This window comes from Symphalangus syndactylus, chromosome 16 (assembly GCF_028878055.3).
Source record: "Symphalangus syndactylus isolate Jambi chromosome 16, NHGRI_mSymSyn1-v2.1_pri, whole genome shotgun sequence".
Taxonomy (NCBI): Eukaryota; Metazoa; Chordata; class Mammalia; order Primates; family Hylobatidae; genus Symphalangus; species Symphalangus syndactylus.
The window spans coordinates 45,912,621-45,936,087 of record NC_072438.2 but is presented as its reverse complement, the minus strand read 5'-3'; the positions used below and the strand labels follow the sequence as shown (position 1 = coordinate 45,936,087).

The following is a 23,467-nucleotide window of genomic DNA, read 5'->3' as shown; positions in this document are numbered from 1 at the left end:
ATCTATTATTTTTAGACTTTTTATTTTTTTTATTTTTTTATTTTTTTTATTTTTTTGAGACAGAGTCTCGCTCTGTCGCCCAGGCTGGAGTGCAGTGGCGCAGTCTTGGCTCACTGCAAGCTCCGCCTCTGGGGTTCACGCCATTCTCCTGCCTCAGCCTCTCCGAGTAGCTGGGACTACAGGCGCCCGCCACCACGCCTGGCTAATTTTTTGTATTTTTAGTAGAGACGGGGTTTCACTGTGGTCTCGATCTCCTGACCTCGTGATCCGCCCGCCTCGGCCTCCCAAAGTGCTGGGATTACAAGCGTGAGCCACCGCGCCCGGCTATTTTTAGACTTTTTAATAATAGCTATTCTGACTGGTATAAGATGGTATTTCATTGTGGTTTTAATTTGCATTTTTCTGATGATTAATAATATTGAACATTTTTTCATATTTTTGTTGGCTGCTTATATGTCTTCTTTTGAAAAATGTCTATTTATGTCCTTTGCCCACTTTTTAATGAGGTTATTTGTTTTTTTCTTCTTGAGTTGTTTGAGTTCCTTGCAGATTCTGGATATTCGCTTGTTGTTGGATGCATAGTTTGTAAATATTTTTTCCCATTCTGTTGGTTGTCTGTTTGCTCTGTTGATTGTTTCTTTTGCTGTGTAGAAGCTTTTTAGTTTAATTAAGTCCCATTTGTCTACTTTTGTTAGAAAAAACTATAATTCTAAGCAAATAGAAAATGTAGACCAAACCTTGGTGTTTTTCACTATGGTTTGAAATTACAGAGCAAATCCTCGAAGTGTTAAAGGAGGTCAGAACCATGAACATAAGTTAGGAAAAACAGTGTGATGCTATGCATAGTTGTTGATGGCCACATGTGATTAAAAATAATATTTAGGCTGGGCGCAGTGGCTCACACTTATAATCCTAGCACTCTGGGAAGCTGAGTTGGGAGGATCACTTGAGCCCAGGAGACCAGCCTGGTCAAGATGGTGAGACCCTGTCTCTCTAAAAATTAAAAAAAATTTAAAAAATAGCCAGGCCTTGTGGTGCATGCCTATAGTCCCAGCTACTCGGGAGGCTGAGATAGGAGGATCACTTGCGCACAGGAGTTCAAGGCTACAGTGAGGTACGATCATACCACAGTCTCCAGCCTGGGTAACAGAGAGAGATCCTGTCTCTATTAAAAAAAAAAATAATAATAATAATAATAACATTTAGATTCTAAATGCAGAAACAGCTTAGATCCAGACTTAGATTTTGATGCTGAAAACTTAAAGTGGATAATGCATGGATAAGACATTGTTAGAAAAAACATTTTTCAGATATATAATTAATACAGTATTTTTTTCTCTAAAAAAAATTATTAAATCAATGGAGGGCCTTATCATTAATGGAAGTTTCGAACTGAAGATATTTGCAGTCATCAGCTACTGACTGAAATGTATAAAAACAAAGACTTACGCGAATTCAAGCTGAATAGCATATTCTTTTGATATAAAAGGTATCTGGTCTGGGGCCAAACGCTTTGCCAGTTGTAGAGCACTGTCCCAATGCTGTAAATCCCTTCTCATCTGTTAAGAAGAGAAAGACCTTAATTTCAAATGAGCAAAATTATTTTTCAAAGTTACCACCAAGAGCTAGTTTTAATAAAACTAATTACAAAACCTTTTGGTTTAAATAATGAAACTTGATCTTTACAATGATAATATATTACTATAGTATGCATACTCAATAGGGTCTTGATAGAGCCCTGAAGGAGGCAAAAATTGATTCTTGGGCAAAAACATCTTAGCTATTATAATGGTTTGTGGCCCTCCAAAACTCAGTCTTACCTAACAAAATCTTAGTCCTTAGTATTTAATTTTTCTCAGCAGGGAGTAATCAAATTAAATTAATGTAATCAATTAAAGTTAATTTTTATTTTTAGAAGGTGGTGATTTTAAAAAGTTGAGAACACTTTGCTATAGGAATTGGTGTTTTTTTCTTAGAAAATCTGAAGCTATATCACAACACAAGTAATAGCAAACGTAACTAAAATGTAAATATATCTTTCTTCCTAGTTCCTGTGGTCTTTTTTCTCTGCCTGGTACATAATTCTAAATATAAACTAATCATTAAATAATCTTTTAAAGTTCATTCCTCATTTTATTCATACTTCCTAAACAATAATAGCTAACATTTTTCAAGTGTTATTATCTGCCAGATACTGTTCTAGGGGATTAGCTTATTTATCTTTCATGACTACCCTTTTGCAATGTATTAATACTTTCTTGTATCCATTTTAGAGATCCAGAAACTAAGGCAAAGAGAGCCTCCTCTGTATATAAGGTTACACAGCCGGTACATGACAGAGCTGGGCAGTAGGGCTCTGCCTCTGAACTCTTCACCTGGTTAACTCATCAGCTGTCAAAGTGAGGTTAAAGAGTAATCACCCCTCTCCATTATCAATCCATTACCTCAAATCCTTTCCAAGTCTAGCAGCACATGACAAGTGCCCACAGTTAAATGCAGAAGAGTTGAGATGACATCTTTCCCCTCAGTCATCACAGCCACATTCCTATTTCAGTGAGTACTAATCCAAGTTTTGAAAACTTCTCAGGGTGTCCCAATTATCTTAAATAATATTGTAAAATTACCTAAATTTTTCTTAAAACAAAGTTAATTTAGTTCACTTAAAATTTAAAAATGAAAATTTGCTATAGAATGATTTGTAAAAGGAAAGTTGTAAAATAACAAATGCTTCCAAAACAACCTCTTTTACACAGTTGTAGAAATGCCAGTTTTAGGTGAAATAATATTAATGATTACAATAGCTAATGATGTGTCTTTACTATTGATCAGGCACTGTGCTAAAAGACCTCATTCTCATTTTTAAATCTTTACAAATATCCCGTGGGCTAGATATTATTCTTCCTACTTTAAAGAAATAGGATCTAGGGCTCAGAAAGGTTAAATAGCATGTCCAAGCTTATACAGAGCTGGAATTTGAACCCAGACATGTCTGACTGTGAAGTCTATGCTCCTCATTGCTAGTCTACATTGCCACGTTTCCCTTCTTCCCTGCCCTTGAACTAACTAGGCCCTTCATCCTGCTCTAGGCCCTCTCCTGCAATGCTCACCTCTGGGAAACCAGTGATGGTACACTAGTCCTTAGCTCACCTCTTAATACACAACAGAATTTCACACAATAAGGATAAATGTGCCTCGGTTTTCCCATCTGGAAAACATAGAAAAAACCAATCCTATCTCATAGGATTGTTGGGAGGGTTAAATGAATTAATACATGTCAAGTGCTTAGAAAAGTGCCTGGCCCACGTAAGCACTCAATATATGGTGATATTTTTCCTTGTATATGTTTTTGTAATTTACACAATCTGTTCTCTTTGGACACATTTAGATTTCAATTAGTAATGTTATAATACCATGCATTTTATGCCTCCACAAAATGCAGAATAAACATATTTTTGAATTATAATTTTAATGATTAACATTATAATTAATGAGTACTCAGGGCTTTTTAAACTGACATGTTTGAATTTTAGGAGGGGGAAGGCATATAGTGTCTGTGCTGAGAAATTTTAATTATATACAAGGGGTGATCCTCCTTTGCATGTTCTTATGTTCTTTCCTTTTTTTTTTTTTTGAGACAGAGTCTCGCTCTGTCATCCAGGCTGGAGTGCAGTGGTACAATCTTGGCTCACTGCAATCTCTGCCTCCTAGGTTCAAGTGATTCTCCTGCCCTAGCCTCCAAGTAGCTGGGATTACAGGCTCACTGCAACCTCCACCTCCCAGGTTCAAGCAGTTCTCCTGTCTCAGCCTCCCGAGTAGCTGGGATTACAGGCACATGCCACCACATCTGGCTAATTTTTGTATTTTTAGTTGAGATGAGATTTCATCATATCGGTCAGGCTGGTCTCGAACTTCTGACCTCAGGTGATCCATCCACTTTGGCCTCCCAAAGTGCTGGGATTAGAGGCGTGAGCCACTGCACCTGGCCCCATTTTTTTTTTCCCCGTTCCCCACTGGATACCTCTTACACAATTTCCATTCTTATTTGCTGCCATACCTCCAGGGCAGCAATAGGACAGCTGGATGCAAGGTACAGGTCCTGAGCCAGGATATAATTGTTGGTAAACATGGCAAGGTGTCCTGCCAAAAGATTGTAGTCCTCTATTCCCTACAAATAAAAGCAATTTTGATGAGAAAAAAAATGCAAGAGTTTAACTTTTTAAATTTTTATTATTATTATACTTTAAGTTTTAGGGTACATGTGCACAATGTGCAGGTTACATATGTATACATGTGCCATGTTGGTGTGCTGCACCCATTAACTCATCATTTAGCATTAGGTATATCTCCTAATGCTATCCCTCCCCCCTCCTCCCACCCCACAACAGTCCCCGGAGTGTGATGTTCCCCTTCCTGTGTCCATGTATTCTCATTGTTCAATTCCCACCTATGCGTGAGAACATGCAGTGTTTGCCAGAATCTACAATGAACTCAAACAAATTTACAAGAAAAAAACAAACAACCCCATCAAAAAGTGGGCGAAGGATATGAACAGACACTTCTCAAAAGAAGACATTTATGCAGCCAAAAAACACATGAAAAAAGGCTCATCATCATTGGCCATCAGAGAAATGCAAATCAAAACCACAATGAGATACCATCTCACACCAGTTAGAATGGCGATCATTAAAAAGTCAGGAAACAACAGGTGCTGGAGAGGATGTGGAGAAACAGGAACACTACTCATCTGACAAAAGGCTAATATCTAGAAACTTTTTTTTTTTTTTTAAGGACTTTGATCAGTAGGAAGTGGTAATGTTCTATCGATTCACTTGTTTAAGAGTTAGGTAGGATTAAACGCAAAAAATTTAGACTGCATTTAACTTAAACTACCATTTAAATCTTAACTTGATAAATCTATAACATGCTGTTTACCTTTATTTGTTCCAAGGACATCACTATGCCAACATTTCCAATTCTCCGATAAACAAGGATTGCAAACTCCACTTCCATGTGATGTAGACAAGCTCTGGCCAACTCATTCCAGGCAGCCTCATCATTCAGAATCCTGCATATTTCCCAAGCATCAGAAAACCTGGGAGGTAAGTACATAAGCTTAATCAGAATGCTCCACTTGCCACATGTTAGGCAATTTTCAGACTACATGTCATCTAATAGTGTGCCCCAGGTAAACTGTCTAAAACATTTCTTAACCTGTAATTGTCATTTACAAGTAATGAAAAAACACTTAAGCTTTCTTCCTTTTTTGTGCAGATAAGTGTTTTTCCCTGAATTTCTTTTATTAATCTGTATCTACTCTGTAATCAGCCTACTCAATTAACAACTAAATTAATTCTGTTCATTTATTTCTTTTTATTTCACACATAGATGAGTATTATTTTTGTTCTCACATAAGTCTAATAAAATTAGTATTCTATTCCTATAAATTTAGAAGTTTAAAACAGGGGTCAGCAAACTATGACTCATGGGCCAAATCTAGTCAGCTGCTGTTTTGAAAATACAGCTTGAGTGGAACAAAGTCACTCATCAGCCCACTCTTTTTTTTTGAAGATGGAGTCTCGCTCTGTTGCCCAGGGTGGAGTGCAGTGGCGTGATCTCACCTAACTGCAACCTCGGCCTCCTGGGTTCAAGTTATTCTCCTGCCTCAGCCTCCCGAGTAGCTGGGACTACAGGCGCGTGCCACCACACCTGGCTAATTTTTTGCATTTTTAGTAGAGATGGGGTTTCACTGTGTTAGCCAGGATGGTCTCGATCTGCTGACCTTGTGATCTGCCTGCCTCGGCCTCTCAAAGTGCTGGGATTACAGGTGTGAGCCACTGCACCCGGCCCAGCCCACTCTTTAATGGATTGTCTGTGGCCACTTTCCTGCTACAACAGCCAGCCTGAATAGCTGCGATAGAGACCCTATGGCCAGTAAAGCTTGAAATATTTACCATTTGGACCTTAACAGAAAAGGTTTTCTGACCTCTGGTTTAAAACATGAACATAAATGCCAATTAAACTTTTTGTGGAACCTCTACATGAGTGAATATATTACATCCATCTGTCCATTCATCCATTTATCTATTTACCTATCCATTTTTTCATCCAACACACATTTACTGAACTCCTGTTATGTGCTTGGAAACATGATACAAAAATCAACCACAGTTGCTGTCCTTAAGGCAGTCACAATTGGGGAAGGTGGAAGAGACAGATAAGGAAACAAATGACTATAGCATAGTTTGACAGAGGTAACTGAGTACTTACAATAGGTAACTCTTTGTGCTAAGTCTTTTGCATAAATTCTCTTACCCTAATAACCCTACCCACTGGGTATTATCATTATTTCTCCTTTATAGATTAGGAAAGTGAGGTTTAGAGATGTTAAAAGACTAGCCCAAGGCACACAGAGGTAAGTGGTGTCATGCTCTTAACCACTGTGTATACTGCATCCTGGCTCTGAGGCAACACATCAGAAAGACCCCAAGCAGGACTGCCTGTGGTGGTGGGGAAGTCGGGGAAGGCTTCCTGGAGCAGGAAATGGCTCCACTAATCGCTGATGGGTAAAGAAAGAGGGATTACTACATTCAGAGACGGGGAAAAGGCATTCCAGGAAGAATCATGAAATATATGCAATTTCAGCAGCCAGTGGAACAGAGAGGGAGTTGAGTGGAGACAGTTGAACTGGTGTTAAATCATGAAGTCCTAGTAGGTCATGGAGGTCCCCCAGGGATTTGGATTTGTTTGTAAAGACAATAGAAAGTCACTGAAGGATCTTGAGCAGGGAAATGAGAGGATCAAATCACACTTTCAAAAGTGTGTGGAGAACAGATGAGATCGTTACAAGGCTATTGGCAGACAGAGCAGTTAGGAAGTGGTTAGTTACATTACACATTATTCCAAGTGAGGGCCTGGGAATAGACGAGGGAACACAGGAGGAGGAAAGGAGCTGGTGTATGTGTGTGTTAAGGCATGTGCATGTGTGATTACAGTGAGGGAAAATAGGGGTCTGTGGAAATTACTGAGTTCAGTTTTAGAAAGGGCAAGTTTGAAGAGCTCATGGACTTCCAAGGACATATGACTGGAAGGTAGTTGTAAGTACAGGTTTAAGACAAAGACACAGATTTTAGAGTCAGCTTCATATGAGTGGTATGTTGAGCCATGTTAAGCAGAGGAGATTCACTCAGGAAGAATAATTAGAGTAAGAAGAGAAGGAAACTCATGAGACCCCAATAAATAGCAACGTTTAAGAGAGGCTCGGAAGAATTAGAACGTCAAAGGAATTCACGGTGGTTCTAGGAGATAAGAGAAAAAAACACGAAAAGGAAATTATAAGCAAAGCAAAATCAAATTTCATTATGATGAAATCAAGATATTGTTGAAATAATTAGGTTTATTAGGATTTCCCAATAACTGGGCTCTTTGGAAGCTTAGAAACTGTTTTGTTCTTAAGGGATTTTCTTGTAATAAAGTACTCATAATAAAAACAGCTGACTATCTTATCTGAGCCTCACAATATCCCTGTGAAATGAACAAGGGAAGTGCTGTTATCTCCATCTATTGAATAGGATTTGACATTTTATCAAAAAGACACCTGCACTCATATGTTTCCTGCAGCACTATTCACAATAGCAAAGTCATGGAATCAACTTAAGTGTCCATCAACAGATGACTGGATTTTAAAAAGTGGTATGTATATATAGATATACACACCATGGAATACTACTCAGCCATTAAAAAAAAATGAAATCATGTCTTTTGCAGCAATATGGATGGAACTCGAGGTCATTATCCTAAGTGAAATGGCCCAAAGTCAAAAACTGCATGTTCTCACTTAGAAGTGGGAGGTAAACAATGGGTACACATGGACATACAGGTGGAATAATAGATACTGGAAACTCCAAAAGGCAGGACAGTGAGACAGGGTTGAGGGATAAAATACTACCCACTGGGTACAGTGTTCACTATTCTGGTGATGGGTACATTAAAAGCCCAGACTTCACCATATGCACTATATCCATGTAGCACAACTGTACTTGTACTTCTACATTTACAAAAAATAAAAAAAAATTCTTGCAAGGAGAAAGAATAAAGCAATAAAATAAGATAAAATAATTATAGGATTTGACCTTTAAAATCACAAAAGCAAATGAGAAGTTCCAAAAGAAGTATTTGAAAACCTACCTTTTTAGCATTAAATTCTGTGTCAGCATTGGTCTCAGTTCTTCAGGCCCTGTATCTTTTAAGTTGCTGAGAAAGCCATGGGTGCTAAGGTAGATGTTGTTTACTTTTCCACTCTGTGTTTGGCAGGTCAGCTCTCCGTTATATAGCAGCAAAGGTTTATGAGCAAAAGGAACTTTGGTGCTACCAGCCAAAATAACCTTGGCTCCTACATTATAAAACAGACATCTCAATGCTGAGAGCCAATACTCAGCACAAACATCAGAAAGGAATGTTTTAATTTTACTGCAATGGGAAATTCATTTGTCAGCGAATATACACAAAAGGGGTTTAGTACCTTGTATAGTGTCCTTGTGAAAGACGTAAGTGTACACCTTATCATCATCATAAGCAATAAATACACCTTTATCCGTTGGCCAGTTTTCCCAAAGAACACCTTTAATGATTGGTGAAAAATCTGGAATCTCATAGGTAGCGTCATTAACCTGCAAAATAAAATTTACAGATTTGCCCCAAGTCTGTACTTAAATCATTATCATTTGCCGTGGTAGAAGCCTGTTTGCAGCATTAGCTGGCTTAGCTTATTGAGCCATATTCAACCTAACATCACTCCAACAACAACAGGAAAAGAAAGTTTCTTTTTCCATTCCTATTCTAGGTGTGGCTTGAAAAAACTATAGTTCTTTGGAAAATCCAAGGTTTGATCTAAAATCTGGCAAATTTGTACGAGAACCCACAAGTCTACACACAAAGCTTCAGGTTAAGGAAAAAAATTACGGCTGCTCAAGATGACAGAAATTTAAACTACGAACACACTTGTACTTGTGTTCAGAAATTTTTCAATAATACTGAGTATCTGATAATACCGGGTATTAAGAAACAAATTAATTCACATGATTGAAGTAAATTACACTAGGGATGCTTTATTTCAAAAGACTTCTCTAAAATGCATGTCAACAAATATAAATATACAATCATCCCTCAACATCCATGAGGGATTGGTTCCAGGATCTCCCACGGGTAGCAAAACCCACAGATGGCCAAATCCCTGAATAAAATGGTGTAATATGTTTATAAACTATGTACACCCTCCCTTATACTTTAAATCATCTCTAGATTACTTATAATACCTAATACAACATAAATGCTATGTAAATAGTTGTCATACTGTATTGGGAATATAGACAACAAAAGTTTTCTGCACAGGTTTAGCATAGACAAAACCATCCATTTTTCCCCTGAATATTTTTGATCCACAGTTTGTTGAATCCGTGGATGAGGAACCCACAGATAGGGTGGGCTGACTGTAATATTATACTAAATAAGCTATTTAAAAAAATCAGTCCATATAAGTCCTATGAACTCAGGCAGGTAGGCTTATATATATCCTGAATAGGGAACTGAAAAATATCTGCCTCATCCTACTCTCAAAATAAGAATGAAATATAAAATTCCTGCAAATAATAATTTATACTACAAAGCTGTGTTAATATAGTAGTTGCTATTATAACATCTACATGTAGTCAGATGTACCTATTAAGCACTGAAATGTGCCAAGTCCGAATTGAGATATGTTTAAGTGTAAACTACACACTCAGAGAGTTCGCATGAAAAAAAGATTGTAAAATATCTCATTACTTTTTTTATATTCAATTACACATTGAAATGATAATATTGAGATACCATTGCACACCAGTCAGAATCGCAATTATTAAGTCAAGAAACAACAGATGCTGGTAAGGCTGAGGAGAAAGAGGAACACTTTTACACTGTTAATGGGAATGTAAATTCATTCAACCATTGTGGAAGACAGTGTGGCAATTCCTCAAGGGTTAAATTAAATATATTAAAATTAATTTCACCTGTTTGATTTTATCTTTTAAAAATGTAGCTAATAGAAAATTTTTAATTACATATTTGGTTCACATTATATTTGCATTGAACAGTGCTACTTACAAGATATTGTACTAATTACTTCATTTAATTCTAACCTTATACTCTAGAAGACAGATACGATTATTATTCCCATTTTACAGATGAAGAAACTAAAGTACAGAGAAATCTGCCCAAAGTCACACAGCTAGTAGGTTGACGAGCCAGTATTTGAACCCAGGCAGCCTGGCTCCTGAGTCTCTGCTTCTAACCACTATGTTATACTGATTGTCACTTTGTATAGATGAGCACATCAGTGCCACTGGACTAGTGGCCGAACTGTTTTTAAAAATGGTAACCATTTGTTTAGTGCTTATTATGTCGCTAACACTATAGTAAAAGCTTACATGCATCATCCTATTTACTTTTCATTTCACAACCCTACAAAGTAGGTACTAGAACTGTCTCCATCCTAGACAGACAGAAAAACTGGAAATCCAATCAAACTGAGAGCTCTTTAACAGAAATTATCAAGAAAAAGAGAACTGTAAATGGAGAAAGTAAAAATGAATGAAATCACCTTGTTTAAGGCTGATCTTACTCCTTACCCTTTTCCTAGCAGCTACACCCTATTTCTGAATTTAACTCCTGACAGACACCTAATTTACCCTCCTACTCTCTTGTATATTCTGTCTAAGCCACAGTTTCTAACTGTGGTGAACGCACACAGGGAAATTCAAGGCAGCTCTAATTAGTTCCCTGTTATAGAAAGGAAACCTATTACAAGGTGGAATTTCCGTATTAAGTAGAGGACACTTGAGGTTTATCTTCATTTATGTCATCCTTCCTCATTTGCTTTGCAACCGGGAGAGGAATGCATTGAGTAAGAACTAGCAGATTAGGAATTTGGCATATATAATCCAGGTACATCTGTGGAAATTTGTTATATTTGTCAAATAAAGAAAGAAAAGAAAAAGAGAAGAGAAGGAAAGGAAGAGAAGGGAAAGTGAAGAGGAAGGGAAGGAAAGGAAAGGAAGAAGGGACAGGCATGGGGAGTAAGTAAGTCTTTGTATCAAGCGAAGTGTAGCAGTGAGGAGCAGGCTGTTTACATTGAGGAGACACCACAGTGAGACCTAGGCACCTGGCAACAGTATTAAGGATGGGTCCACAAGCAGCTGTAGCTTATGTGAATTTGGCCAAAAACATAGTAAACCATTAACGGGATATAAAAAGTAAATGAAAAATCCAATTATAGTTAGCTAATGTAAAGGCACATCTCCTTTTTTCTAAATCTATTTTCAAAAAAGTTAAGGATGTTTAAAAATATGACTGACTGATTTTTAAAATGGGTTCATCCATTTTTATTCATCTAATACAGAAATACCTGTTCCTTGTGCTCAGGATCTTTAAGGAAAGAGGAAAATCAACTGAGGTGGGCAGAAGGGACAGATAAGCTCACTGCCTATCGGGAGAGAAAAGTCACATACAGGCAGATACACTACAATTATTGTATTGTGCAGTAAGTATATAATAAGGTTGAAAGTGGTATGGGATATAATAACTATTTTTCCCACTAAAAATCTTTCTGGGATGGCCACTATGAAAAATTACAGAATAATGGAAAAAGTTTTCTTGATATAGTCATGAGAAATCTATCATAAACATATTATGAAGATGATAGCAAAGAACTACAATCCTTGGCACTAATTAATAGAAAGTTTTACATGTGATAGGCTTTAAACACACTTTTTTTCCCCTATATTGCATTTCAAAAAAATAAACATTTAAAAATGTTCTAGACTTACTGGACAGTAGACAAATCCATCACTTTTTTCATCAATGAAAACTAATCTGGTCCCATTTGGGTCGGGAAAAATCTTTTTCACACTGACAGGATGTCGATAATCATTAACGAATTGCCAGTCTTCAATGTAGAAATACTGAATGACACCAGTCTAAAAAAAAAAAAATCCATCCATGAAAATATAAAAGGTAGTCAAAGAAATACTAACTTTCAACATTTAAACATACTTTCTAATTTTAAGAGAAAAATGTCATGTTTTTGCTGAAGTGTCTAAGAATAATATTTAGTATATGTGAAAGGTACAGACTCAAGAAAATAAATAAAATGGGAAAAGCTGGGCGCAGTGGCTCTCACCTGTAATCCCAGCACTTTGGGAGGCCAAGATGGGCAAATCACGAGGTAAGGAATTTGAGACCAGCCTGGCCAATATGGTAAAACCCCGTCTCTACTAAAAATACAAAAACTAGCTGGGCATGGTGGTGGGTGCCTGTAATCCCAGCTACTTGGGAGGCTAAGGCAGGAGAATTGCTTGAACCCAGGAGGCAGAGGTTGCAGTGAGCCGAGATCGCACCATTGCACTCTAGCCTGGGCAACAGAGCGAGACTCTGACTCAAAAAAATAAAAAATAAAAAATAAAAATAAAAATAAAAATAAAATGGGAATGTACTTGTGATTAAACAGTCTATTAATTCTAATATTCTTAGTGATATTAAAGCATAATTGATTTTTAGAATTCTTACTTGCTAGAAATACCCCTATTATATAGGGGTAACTTTTAAATACATTATTTTAATTTTTTTGCTATTAATCAATAAATTAGAAAATTAATTTTAAGACAAAAAATCCACCTGATAGAATCAACTGAATGTATATTAGCAATGAACATGTACATATCAAAATTAAAAATGCAATACCATTTACAATTACTCAAAAAATGAGATACTTGGGTATAAATTTAAATATAACATGCCCAGGACTTGTATGCTGAAAATTACAAAACACTAATGAAAGACATAAAAGATTTAACTAAATGGAGAGGTATACTGTGTTCATGGATGGGAAATTAACATGTTAATTATTCCCATCTGATATAAAGGTTTAATATCATTCTAATAAAAGAAATCTCAACAAGATTTTTTTGTAGATATACACACAATTATTCTAAAATTTATACAGACTGATAAACTAGAAGAGCTAAAACAATTTTGAAAATAAAGTGGGAAATTAGTCTACCCAATTTTAAGGCTTTCTTTTTATAGCTATAGTAATCAAGACTGCGTAGTATTGGTGGAAGAACAGATACACACATCAATGGAAGCCTGAAATAGAGACAGATATGTTCAGCTTTTTCCTGTTTTAAAGATGCCTGTATTTGGCCAGGCGTGGTGGCTCATGCCTGTAATCCCAGCATGTTGGGAGGCCGAAGTGGGTGGATCACAAGGTCAGGAGTTCCAGACCAGCCTGACCAACATGGTGAAACCCCGACTCTACTAAAAATACAAAAATTTGCTGGGTCTGGTGGCGCATGCCTGTAATCCCAGCTACTCAGGAGGCGGAGGCAGGAGAACCTCTTGAACCCAGGAGGTGCAGGTTGCAGTGTGCTGAGATCGCGCCACTGCACTCCAGCCTGGGCGACAAAGCGAGACTCCATCTCAAAACAAAAACAAAAATAAAAAACGAAAAACAAAGAGGATTGTACTTTTATTCTTATTTTTAATAGCTTTATCGATATAATCTACATACCATAAAATTCACCCTCTTAAAGTATACAACTCCATGGTTTTTTGCATATTCACAGAGTTGTGCAATACTTCATCACAATCAATATTAAAACATTTCATAACCTCAAAAAGAAACTCTACTTGGCTGTCAATCTATATGCCCTTCAGTGGGCAAATGTTAAACAAACTACTACATCCACACCATGGAATACGACTCAATAACAAAATGGAACAAACTATGGATACACACAACTTAGATGAATCTCCAGAGAAGTCTGCTGAGTGAAAAAAAAAGCCAGTCTCAAAATATTGCATACTGTTTGATTCCATTTATACAACATTATTGAAATGGTAAAATTATGCAAATGTAGAACAAGTTATTTGTTACCAGGGGTTAAGAATGGGGTGGCAGCAAGAGGGAAGTGGCTATAAAACAGCAACATGAGGGATCCTTGTGGTAACAGAATTGTTCTGTATGTTGACTGTACTAATGTCAATATCCTGGTTGTGATTACTACAATGTTACCACTGCGGGAAACTAGGTAAACGGGTGACTAGGACTTCTCTCTGCATTGTTTCTTACAACTGCATGTGAATTTTACAAGGATCTCAAAACAGAAAGTTTAATTAAAATTTAAAAAAAGGTAACATTTTCGACTTCAGGGCAAGATAGAGAAGGATAATCTTTTCAAAAAATGGTGCTGGAACAACTGGATATCATTTGCAAAAAGTGATCTACACCTCATGGCATAAACAAAATTTAACTCAAAGTATCATGGACCTAAATGTAAAACATAAAACTATAAAATTTCTAGAAGAAAACATAGGAAAAAATTTTGTGATGTTGGGTTAGGCAAAGATTTCTTAGCTATGACACCAAAAGCACGATCCATGAAAAAATAAATTGATAAACTGGACTTTGTAAACATTTAAAAAGTATCTTCTCTTTGAAAGACACTGTTAAGAGAATAAAAATACAATCTGTGTGCTGGAGGAAAATATTTGCAAAGCATACATCTGATAAAGGAGTTGAATCCAAATATATATAAAGAACTCTCATAAATCAATAAGAAAACAACTCAATCAAAAATTGGTCAAAAAATTGAACAGACGCTTCACCAAAGATATACAGAAAGCAAATAAACATATGCTAAGTGCCACATCATTAGTTCATTAGGAATCCAAATTAAAATAACAATGATACCACTACACAACTAATAGAGTGGCTAAAATGAAAAAGACTGGTCATGTCATGTCTTGGTGAGGACATAGAGGAACTGGAACACTCACACTGTTGATGGGAATGTAAAATGGTACAACCGATTTAGAGAACAGTTTGCCAGTTTCTTGAACATGAATGTTGATAGAGGCTTTATTTGTAGATACCCCAAACTGGAAATAACTCAAATGTTCACCTATAATTCTTGGATAAGTGAATTATGATATATGCATACTACAGACTACTACTACTCAGCAATAAAAAGAAATGAATTACTGACACACACAGCAGCGTAATGCATCTCAAAAAAATTAATGTTGAATAAAAGACAAAAAGTAGTACATACTTTATGTTTCCATTTATATAAAACTCTAGAATATACATTTATTACATTTACAGTTACAGAAAAAGCGTGGGGTGGGGACGGATGAGAGGGAGGAATCATAAAGGAGCAGGAGAAAACTTTTGGGGGTGATGAGTATGTTCACTATTTCTTTTTTTTTTTTGAGATGGAGTTTCACTCTTGTTGTCCAGGCTGGAGTGCAGTGGCGTGATCTTGGCTCACTGCAACCTCTGCCTGGGTTCAAGTGATTCTCCTGCCTCAGCCTCCTGAGTAGCTGGGATTATAGGCATGCGCCTCCATGCCCAGCTGATTTTTTTTTTTTTTTCTGAGACAGTCTTGCTCTGTCGCCCAGGCTGGAGTGCAGTGGCGCAATCTCGGCTCACTGCAAGCTCCGCCTCCCGGGTTCATGCCATTCTCCTGCCTCAGCCTCCTGAGTAGCTGAGACTACAGGTGCCGGCCACCACGCCCGGCTAATTTTTTGTATTTTTAGTACAGACGGGGTTTCACCATGTTGGTCAGGCTTGTCTTGAACTCCTGACCTCAAGTGATCCACCTGCCTCAGCCTCCCAAAGTGTTGGGATTACAGGTGTGAGCCATGGCGCCTGGCCATGTTCACTATTTTCACTGAAGTGATGCTGTTTAATGGATGTATACATATGTCAAAACCTATCAAATTGTATACTTTTTAATTTTAATTCATTTGTTTTTTTGGAGACAGAGTCCTGCTCTGTCACCCAGGCTGTGTGCAGTGGTGCGATCTCGGCTCACTGCAACCTCCGCCTGCTGGGCTCAAGCGATTCTCCTGCCTCAGCCTCCCGAGTAGCTGGGACTACAGGCATGCACCACCACGCCCAGCTAATTTTTGTATTTTTAGTACCAATGAGATTTTACCATCTTGCCTTGGCTAGCCTCAAACTCCTGAGCTCAGGCTATCAGCCTGCCTTGGCCTCCCAAAGTGCTGGGATTACAGGCATGTGCCACCGCGCCCGTCCAAATTGTATAACTTTAATAGTGCATTTTTTTGCATATCAATTAAACTTCAGTAAAGCTGCCAAAAAACATGATATTTTCTGAATCACTCAAGAATGAAACTGGGATAGTTGCTGCTTTATGAACAGACTACTACACTCATTCCAAAAGCACTGTGGCATAGTGGAAAGAGTAGATTTTCCATCAGGAAATCTTAGTTTAAGTTCCACTTTGCTACAGGCTTGCTAGCCTCTCAATCTTCAGTATCTTCCTCCCGAAAATTTCCCTGTGTATTTTATAGATAATGAGATAAAATAAGTGAGATCAGGGCTCTATAAACTATTAGTGTCATACAAATTTACTATTCCATATGTTTCCATATCACCAAATTACCTGATATATGAGACCTACCTTACTGATGTATATTATCTCAAAGACTTACTAGTTTAGGTCAAACATAAATTTTAAAAAGTCTCTCATATGGCAACAAGCATGCTTTAAAACATGTTCTTTTCAAAAAAATAATTTAGGCCAGGCTCCTGTGTCCCATGCCTGTAATTCCAGCACTTTGGGAGGCCAAAGTAGGAGGATCACTTGAGACTAGGAGTTCAAGACCAGCTCGAGCAGCAGAGTGAGACTCAGTTTCTACCCCCACCAAAAAAAAAAAAAAAAAAAAAATTAATTAGCAGGTTTCTAAGATAAATAAATAAATAAAAAGAAAATATAAAAAATGTTTTGGCTGGTCACGGTGGCTTGTGCCTGTAATCCCAGCACTTTGGGAGGCTGAGGCGGGTGGATCATGAGGTCAGGAGTTCAAGACCAGCCTGGCCAAGATGATGAAACCCCATCTCTACTAAAAATACTAAAATTAGCTGAGTGTGGTGGCGGGTGCCTGTAATCCCAGCTACTAGGGAGGCTGAGGCAGAGAATTGCCTGGATGACAGAGAGAGACTCCGTTTCAAAAAAAAAAAAAAAATCAAGGAGATCCGTTTCTAAAAAAAAAAAAAAAGAAGAAGAAGAAGAAGAAAAGAAAAAAGAAAAATAATTTAAAAAACTAAAAATTAGCAGGGCATGGTGGCATGCACCTGTCCTAGCTACTCACAAGGATGAGGCAGGAGGATTGCTTGAGCCCAGGAGGTTGCGATTGTAGTAAGCTATGATCGTGCCACTGCATTCCAGCCTGGGCGACAGAGTAACACCCTGTCTCTAAAAAACAATAATAATAATGATAATTTCATGTCAGAAAGTGGAAACTTTAAAAATAGTAAATAACTTTTTCTTTGTTGTTGTTTTTTTTTGTTTGTTTTTCAGACGGGGTCTTGCTCTGTCACACAGGCTGGAGTGTAGTGGCGTGATCTCAGCTCACTGGCAACCCACCCCCGGGGCTCAAATGATCTTCCCACCTCAGCCTCCTGAGTAGCTGGGACCACAGGCACACACCACCACGCCTGGCTATTTTTTTGTATTTTTATTAGAGATGGGGGTGTCACCATGTTGCTCAAGATGGTCTCGAACTCCTGAGCTCAAGCAATCCACCCGCCTCGGCCTCCCAAAATGCTGAGATTTTAGGTGGGAGCCACTGCACCCGGCCTCTATTTTGTTAAAGTGGAAAACAAAGCATTTTCTAACAACTTAATTCTTTTACAGACTGAACAAGGTAACAGGTATGATACGCTTTGAAAAATCTGTGAAAACTGTTTACAAATATAAGATGCTATAACTGGTTTATGTGCATGTGGCTAATGTAATATTTGGACATTTAGGGTACCTATGGTTCAAAGGACCAAGAAATTGAAGTCAGATTCTCAATATTCAATTAATTTTAATATTTGCTGAATGCCTACTAAATGCAGGCATTAGAGATGTGAAGTTGAATTGTCTATGTTCATCACCAAATTAAATCCTTAAAGCACCCAGATAAGGAAAACAAGGCTTGGAGGGGTTAAGCACCAGCTATAAGTAATAGAATTGGTGTTTGAGGCCAGATTTGCCAGGCTCCAAAGTCTGAGCTTTTCACTAGGCCATCAAAATTGCTTAAAATCATAAAACCACTGATATTAACAAATTATGCCACCTGCATGTTATATATATGTACAGTCATTCGCCACATAATGTTTCGGTTGGCGATGGACTGTGTACATGATGGTAGTCCCATAAGATCAGGATGGAGCTGAAAAATTCCTATTGCCTAGTGACATCATGGATGTCATAATGTCAGAGCATAAGGCCTTACCCTCAAGTTTGTATTGATGCTGGTGTAAACAAACCTCATGTGCTGCCAGTTATATAAAAGTATAGCGCATATAATTATGTGTAGTACATAATACTTGATGATGATAATAAATGTTACTGGTTTATGTATTTATCATACTATACTTTTTATTGTTATTTTGGAGTGCACTTCTATTTATTAAAAAAAAGTTAACTGTAAAACAGGCTCAACCAGGTCCTTCAGGAGGTATCCAGAAGAAGGCATTGTTATCACAGGAGATGACAACCCCATGCATGTTATTCGTGCTGAAGACCTTTCAGTGGGACAAGATGCGGAGGTGGGAGACAGTGATACTGATGATCTTGATGCGATGCAGGCCTGCAGTAATGTGTGTGTTTGTGTCTTAGTTTTTATAAAAATTTAAAAGTTAAAAAAAGTGAAAAACAGAGGAAAGCTTATAGAATAGGATATAAGAAAATATTTTTTAAGAAAATATTTTGTGTAACTGTACCATGTGTGTTTTAAGCTAAGTGTTACTACAAAGGAGTCAAAAAGTTTTTTTAAATTTAAAAGCTTATAAAGTTATAGTGAGCTAAGGTTAATTTATTTTTGAAGAAAAAATGTTTAAATAAATTTAGTGTCCCTAAGTGTACAGTGTTGATAAAAATCTATGGTAGTGTACAGTAATGCTGCAGGCCTTCACATTCACTCACCACTCACTCACTCACTCACTCACCCAGAGCCATTTCCAGTCCTGCAAGCTTCTGTCATGGTAAGTGCCCTATACAGGCATGCCATTTTAAATATTTTATATCATGCATATACTGTACCTTGTCTATGTCTAGATAGCACTGTGTTACAATTACCTATAGTATTCAGTACAGTCACATGCTGTACTGGTTTGTAGCCTAGGAGCAATAGGCTCTACCACACAGGCTAGGTGTGCAGTGGGCTGTACCATCTAGGTTCCTGTAAGCACACTCTATGACATCCACACAATGATGAAATTGCCCAATGACACATTTCTCAGAATGTATCCCCACTGTGAAGAGACACGTGAATGTATATAATTAATCACAGATAACTTCATTAATTGTATTGGATTCAATATAGAAAAAAGACTGGTAAGAAAAGGGAATGATCGAGATCACAAAATAAAATTTAGAAATTCCCAATGTTCTCTAAAAAAGAAGGCAATACATACATCTGTACCATAGATGAGGAAATCACTAGTTAAGGCGTGGCATAAGATACGGCACTTATCATCCACTGCTGGGAAAAGCCGAGTCTCACGTTCTTCTTGAGCATCCAAGATTTCGCTTTCTATCTAAGATGTAAAGAATAATAATGGCTCACAGATTTATTTGAGTAAACCTGCTATACAACATTTAGGGGTATCTTTATTTATTCAAGTTCAACTAAACATTCAGGCTCCCGAGACTACCAGAGGTCAGTTTAGTCAGAAAGCTATCAGACAGGAACCATGGCTCGCCAGCAAGGTAGCACAGATGTCCCTCTTAGTGTGAACAGTCTTTACTGCAGGCTCTGCAGCTATCTAATTGTTAATTTCTTTGTCTTCCCAGATGTAAAGAGCCATGAAACAGATGTGAGAGATGCCCTGACTTAAAAGCCCCCTCTTCACAGGTGCCAACATCTCTTGAACAACTCAGCAGGCATGGTTTCAAAGACCCCCACACACAAAACGCCCGAATATGAGTCAACACATTCCAGGAAGCCCAAAGGTATGGCATTCCCATCAGGTTTTCATAGTTCATGTATAGTTCCTTCTAGCTGCCATTTACCAGCAGGGTAATTATTATTATTATTACTATTTTACTAAAGGCTATGTTGTGAGTAGCACTGTTGGTATTTATCAGGTTTTTGGGGAACAGGGTTAGAAAGTCAACAGAACTTCTCATATAGAAGGGGAAGCATTTTCTTAATCCTTTACTCACACCTGGCTTTCTAGTTAGTCTGTACATCCTTGCTTCCTGACCAATATTCTTGATAATCAGACATTAGGCTGTTCATCATAACTTAACTTAGCACGTCTCCAGGACATCAAAATTATACTTACCAAATGTAACTGGACTTTGCCTTCAAAAAGTGCAGCAGCATAGTCAGAATGAAGGCAAATACTGGCTACTGTTCCCAGATACTCCGTATCTTTCAATTTTTTCACAGCTGTAGCAATTTTTAAAAACCAACACATTAAAATATTGGTAAAACTATCTCATACATACTTGCAAATAATTTTAAAAGGTGCTTTTGCAAAAATATTCTGAACTTAAAATTTCATTTTAATCTTAAATGATTAAATGATTAAATTGAATCTTAAAGATTAAATTTCATTTTAATCTTAGTTGCCATATAAATTTGCCTTCAGGCATTCCATTATGGTTTACGTGAAACAAAGTAATAGAAAATAAAATTATATGCAAAACAATTAAGAATTAAACCTTAAATGGCAAGAAACTTAATGGTGTTTCCTGTTTAACAGGTTAATTTTCAGGTTTGTTCTATTCCTGAGGGTTATCTGACCTAGAATTGGAGAAAGGTGATGGGGAGGAGGCAGGGGAAGAAAAAACAAAACAAGGTTTTCCTCACATGCTAATAGCTATTATTCAAAGAATAAAAGGGGAGACAGAACTAACATTTATTAAGTACCCACTAGGTTTAGGAGTGCTTAAAAAGTCACTGTGCCAAGTGAGATCACACATTTTGTTTTATTTAATCTTCCTCATGATCCATTAAAAGTAGAAGTATCCTCATTTTCCAGATGAGTAAGGCTCACAAGTGTAAAGTCATTTGTCTATAGTCACTTAGCTAACAGAGGCAGAAGGGGAAATCAAATCCAGGGCCTAATTCTGAAGCTCAAACTCTACCCACTATGCTATGCTGCCTTCACTACAAAGGTAAAGAATAAAAGCTTTCTAAAAATTATGCAAATTTTTAGAAGACTTACAAAACCATTTAAGCTAAGAATGAGATATGTGAACAAAAAAGAGTGAAAGACTTGGTCCTAAAAGAAACTTCTAGTGCTGCCCAAATAAGGACAGAAATTATGTGCTAGATAAGAATAAACTGGATTTAGACTTGCCATTCTCTCCAAGGACATAAAACCAAGCTCGATTATTCATTCCGACGGCCAGATGATAAAGACCTACTGCCACAAAGCTGGGTTCCACATCAACAGAAACTGTGATTGGTAGCTCCTATAATAGAGAAAATAGTAATAAACCAATGGCTAAACTTATTTTAATTTTACTAATAAATAAAAGAAAAATAACACCATTTTCATACTCCTTCAACAGGGTTGGCTACGGTGACTTCAAGGAGGGAGGTGAGATAGGCAATCCTTGTGCTGCAGGCATCCCCAAGTATGGGAAGCTTGGTCAGGAAAACATGAAGTGAGCCCCTTTGGGTAGAGAGTGCTAGCAGCTGGCCATCATCAGTCCAGGACAAGGTACCCAATCCTGAAATAATTGACAAAATAAATGATTATTCAAAAACAATATATAGTTGTAGGCAGCAAACAAATATTTTCATTTAAGCTACCAGAGACATAACAATTTTCAAATATTTTCCTTACTAGTTTAAGTAGTTTTTTTTTAGACTAGGAAATTTGCCATGGATTGGCATAAGAATATGAGCATTGGCTCATTCCCTGTGGCTCAAAGGGAAAGTACAGTTATGTGTCACTTAACAACAGGGCTGTGTTCTGAGAAATCTGTCATTAGGTGACTTTGTTGTTGTGTGAACATCATAGAGTGTACTTACACAAACATAGATGAAATAGCCTACTACGTACCTAGGCTATATGGTATAGCCTATTGCTCCCAGGCTATAAGCCTGCACGGCATGTTACTGTACTGAACACTGTAGGCAAATGTAACACAGCAGTAAGTACTTGCACATTGAATCATATCTAAATATAGAAAATGTACAGTAAGCCTGAGCAACAAAACAAGACCCTGTCTCAAAAAAAAAAAAAAAAAGAAAGAAAAGGTAGCAAATATGGACCATGTATGTGGACCACTGTTGACTGAAACGTCATTATGTGGGTCATGACTGTATATAAGAATTTATACTTTACATTAGAATTAGGATAAAATTCACTATAAATCTCTGGATCAAAGTAGACATATCTTTCTAGTCAAGCAGTATGACAACATAATTACTAAAATGAGGAGACTATTTTAGGGAACTGTAGTGAAGAGTATTAAAATTTATTTCTGGCCAGGCACAGTGGCTCACACCTGTAATCCCAGCACTTTGGGAGGCCAAGGTGGGTGGATCGCCTGAGGTCAGCAGTTCGAGACCAGCCTGGGCAACATGGTGAAACCCCATCTCTACTAAAAATACAAAAATTAGCTGGGCGTGGTGGTGCGTGCCTGTAATCCTAGCTACTTGGGAGGCTGAGACAGGAGAATAGCTTGAGCCTGGGAGGTGGAGGTTGCAGTGAGCAGAGATCATGCCATTGCATTCCATCCTGGGCTACAAAACGAGACTCCATCTCAAAAAAAAAAAAAAAAAAAATTTATTCCTCCTACAACAAATGCAAGTCAAATAACAAACACAACCTTACTCTCTGTAACTGGAACGATAAAATGTCGATCTGCTTCAGAAAACTCAATACCTTTATTTTCCTCATCCAGGTTGAGTATAGCATACATGTCTTTTAAGTCAACCAAGTCTTGGATTTTAATGCTGAAAAACAAAAATGTATTTTTAAAAAATATGTATGATCTTTATATAAAACTGTTTTAGTTCACAAAAAACTATAAACCATGGAATAGGTTACTGGTCTCCAAAATGTGATGTACAGAATGATCTATTGCGTTAAGGTAAGAAAATATTAGAATTTCTGTACTTCATTATATTTTATCTTTAAATTTTTGGGTTTGTTGTTGTTGGTTGTTTGTTTACTGTGTGCAGAGGTGCGGGGCGGGTAGGGTTGTGCCTGGCTTAATCTCTGATCTATAGCTTCAGGAATAAGGAGGTTAAAATTGTCCTGAAGAAATTTGGGTATGAAAATATTCTCCTGAGTACTATTAATTATTGAAAGATGATACAGGTTTCTCTTTACAATGTGTTCCCTTTCTCCCCTGTCCAGAGTTCTTTCATACAAAAGGAAGTGAATTAT

At 37.3% G+C, this 23,467-nt stretch overlaps 1 protein-coding gene across 8 annotated transcripts in view; it reads right to left on the bottom strand.

Annotated features, from left to right (window-relative positions):
* The window catches only part of WDR19 (WD repeat domain 19), a 99,080-nt gene that overhangs the window by 43,961 nt on the left and 31,652 nt on the right, over positions 1 to 23,467 (bottom strand). For 6 of the 8 annotated variants that reach the window (XR_010116334.1, XR_010116333.1, XM_063619780.1 and 3 more), the window contains 11 exons: positions 22,910 to 23,031; positions 21,625 to 21,797; positions 21,422 to 21,536; positions 20,399 to 20,505; positions 19,526 to 19,648; positions 11,859 to 12,008; positions 8,519 to 8,666; positions 8,185 to 8,389; positions 4,933 to 5,092; positions 4,055 to 4,165; positions 1,450 to 1,559 (listed from right to left, as the gene is read on the bottom strand). Coding sequence is in view for 5 of the 8 variants with exons in the window: in XM_063619780.1 (XP_063475850.1) it covers positions 1,450 to 1,559; positions 4,055 to 4,165; positions 4,933 to 5,092; positions 8,185 to 8,389; positions 8,519 to 8,666; positions 11,859 to 12,008; positions 19,526 to 19,648; positions 20,399 to 20,505; positions 21,422 to 21,536; positions 21,625 to 21,797; positions 22,910 to 23,031 (1,524 nt within the window). In the remaining 3 variants the exon portion in view is untranslated. The remainder of the gene's footprint in view (positions 1 to 1,449; positions 1,560 to 4,054; positions 4,166 to 4,932; positions 5,093 to 8,184; positions 8,390 to 8,518; positions 8,667 to 11,858; positions 12,009 to 19,525; positions 19,649 to 20,398; positions 20,506 to 21,421; positions 21,537 to 21,624; positions 21,798 to 22,909; positions 23,032 to 23,467) is intronic. The other 2 variants (XR_008651731.2, XM_055246186.2) reach the window with 1 other exon arrangement.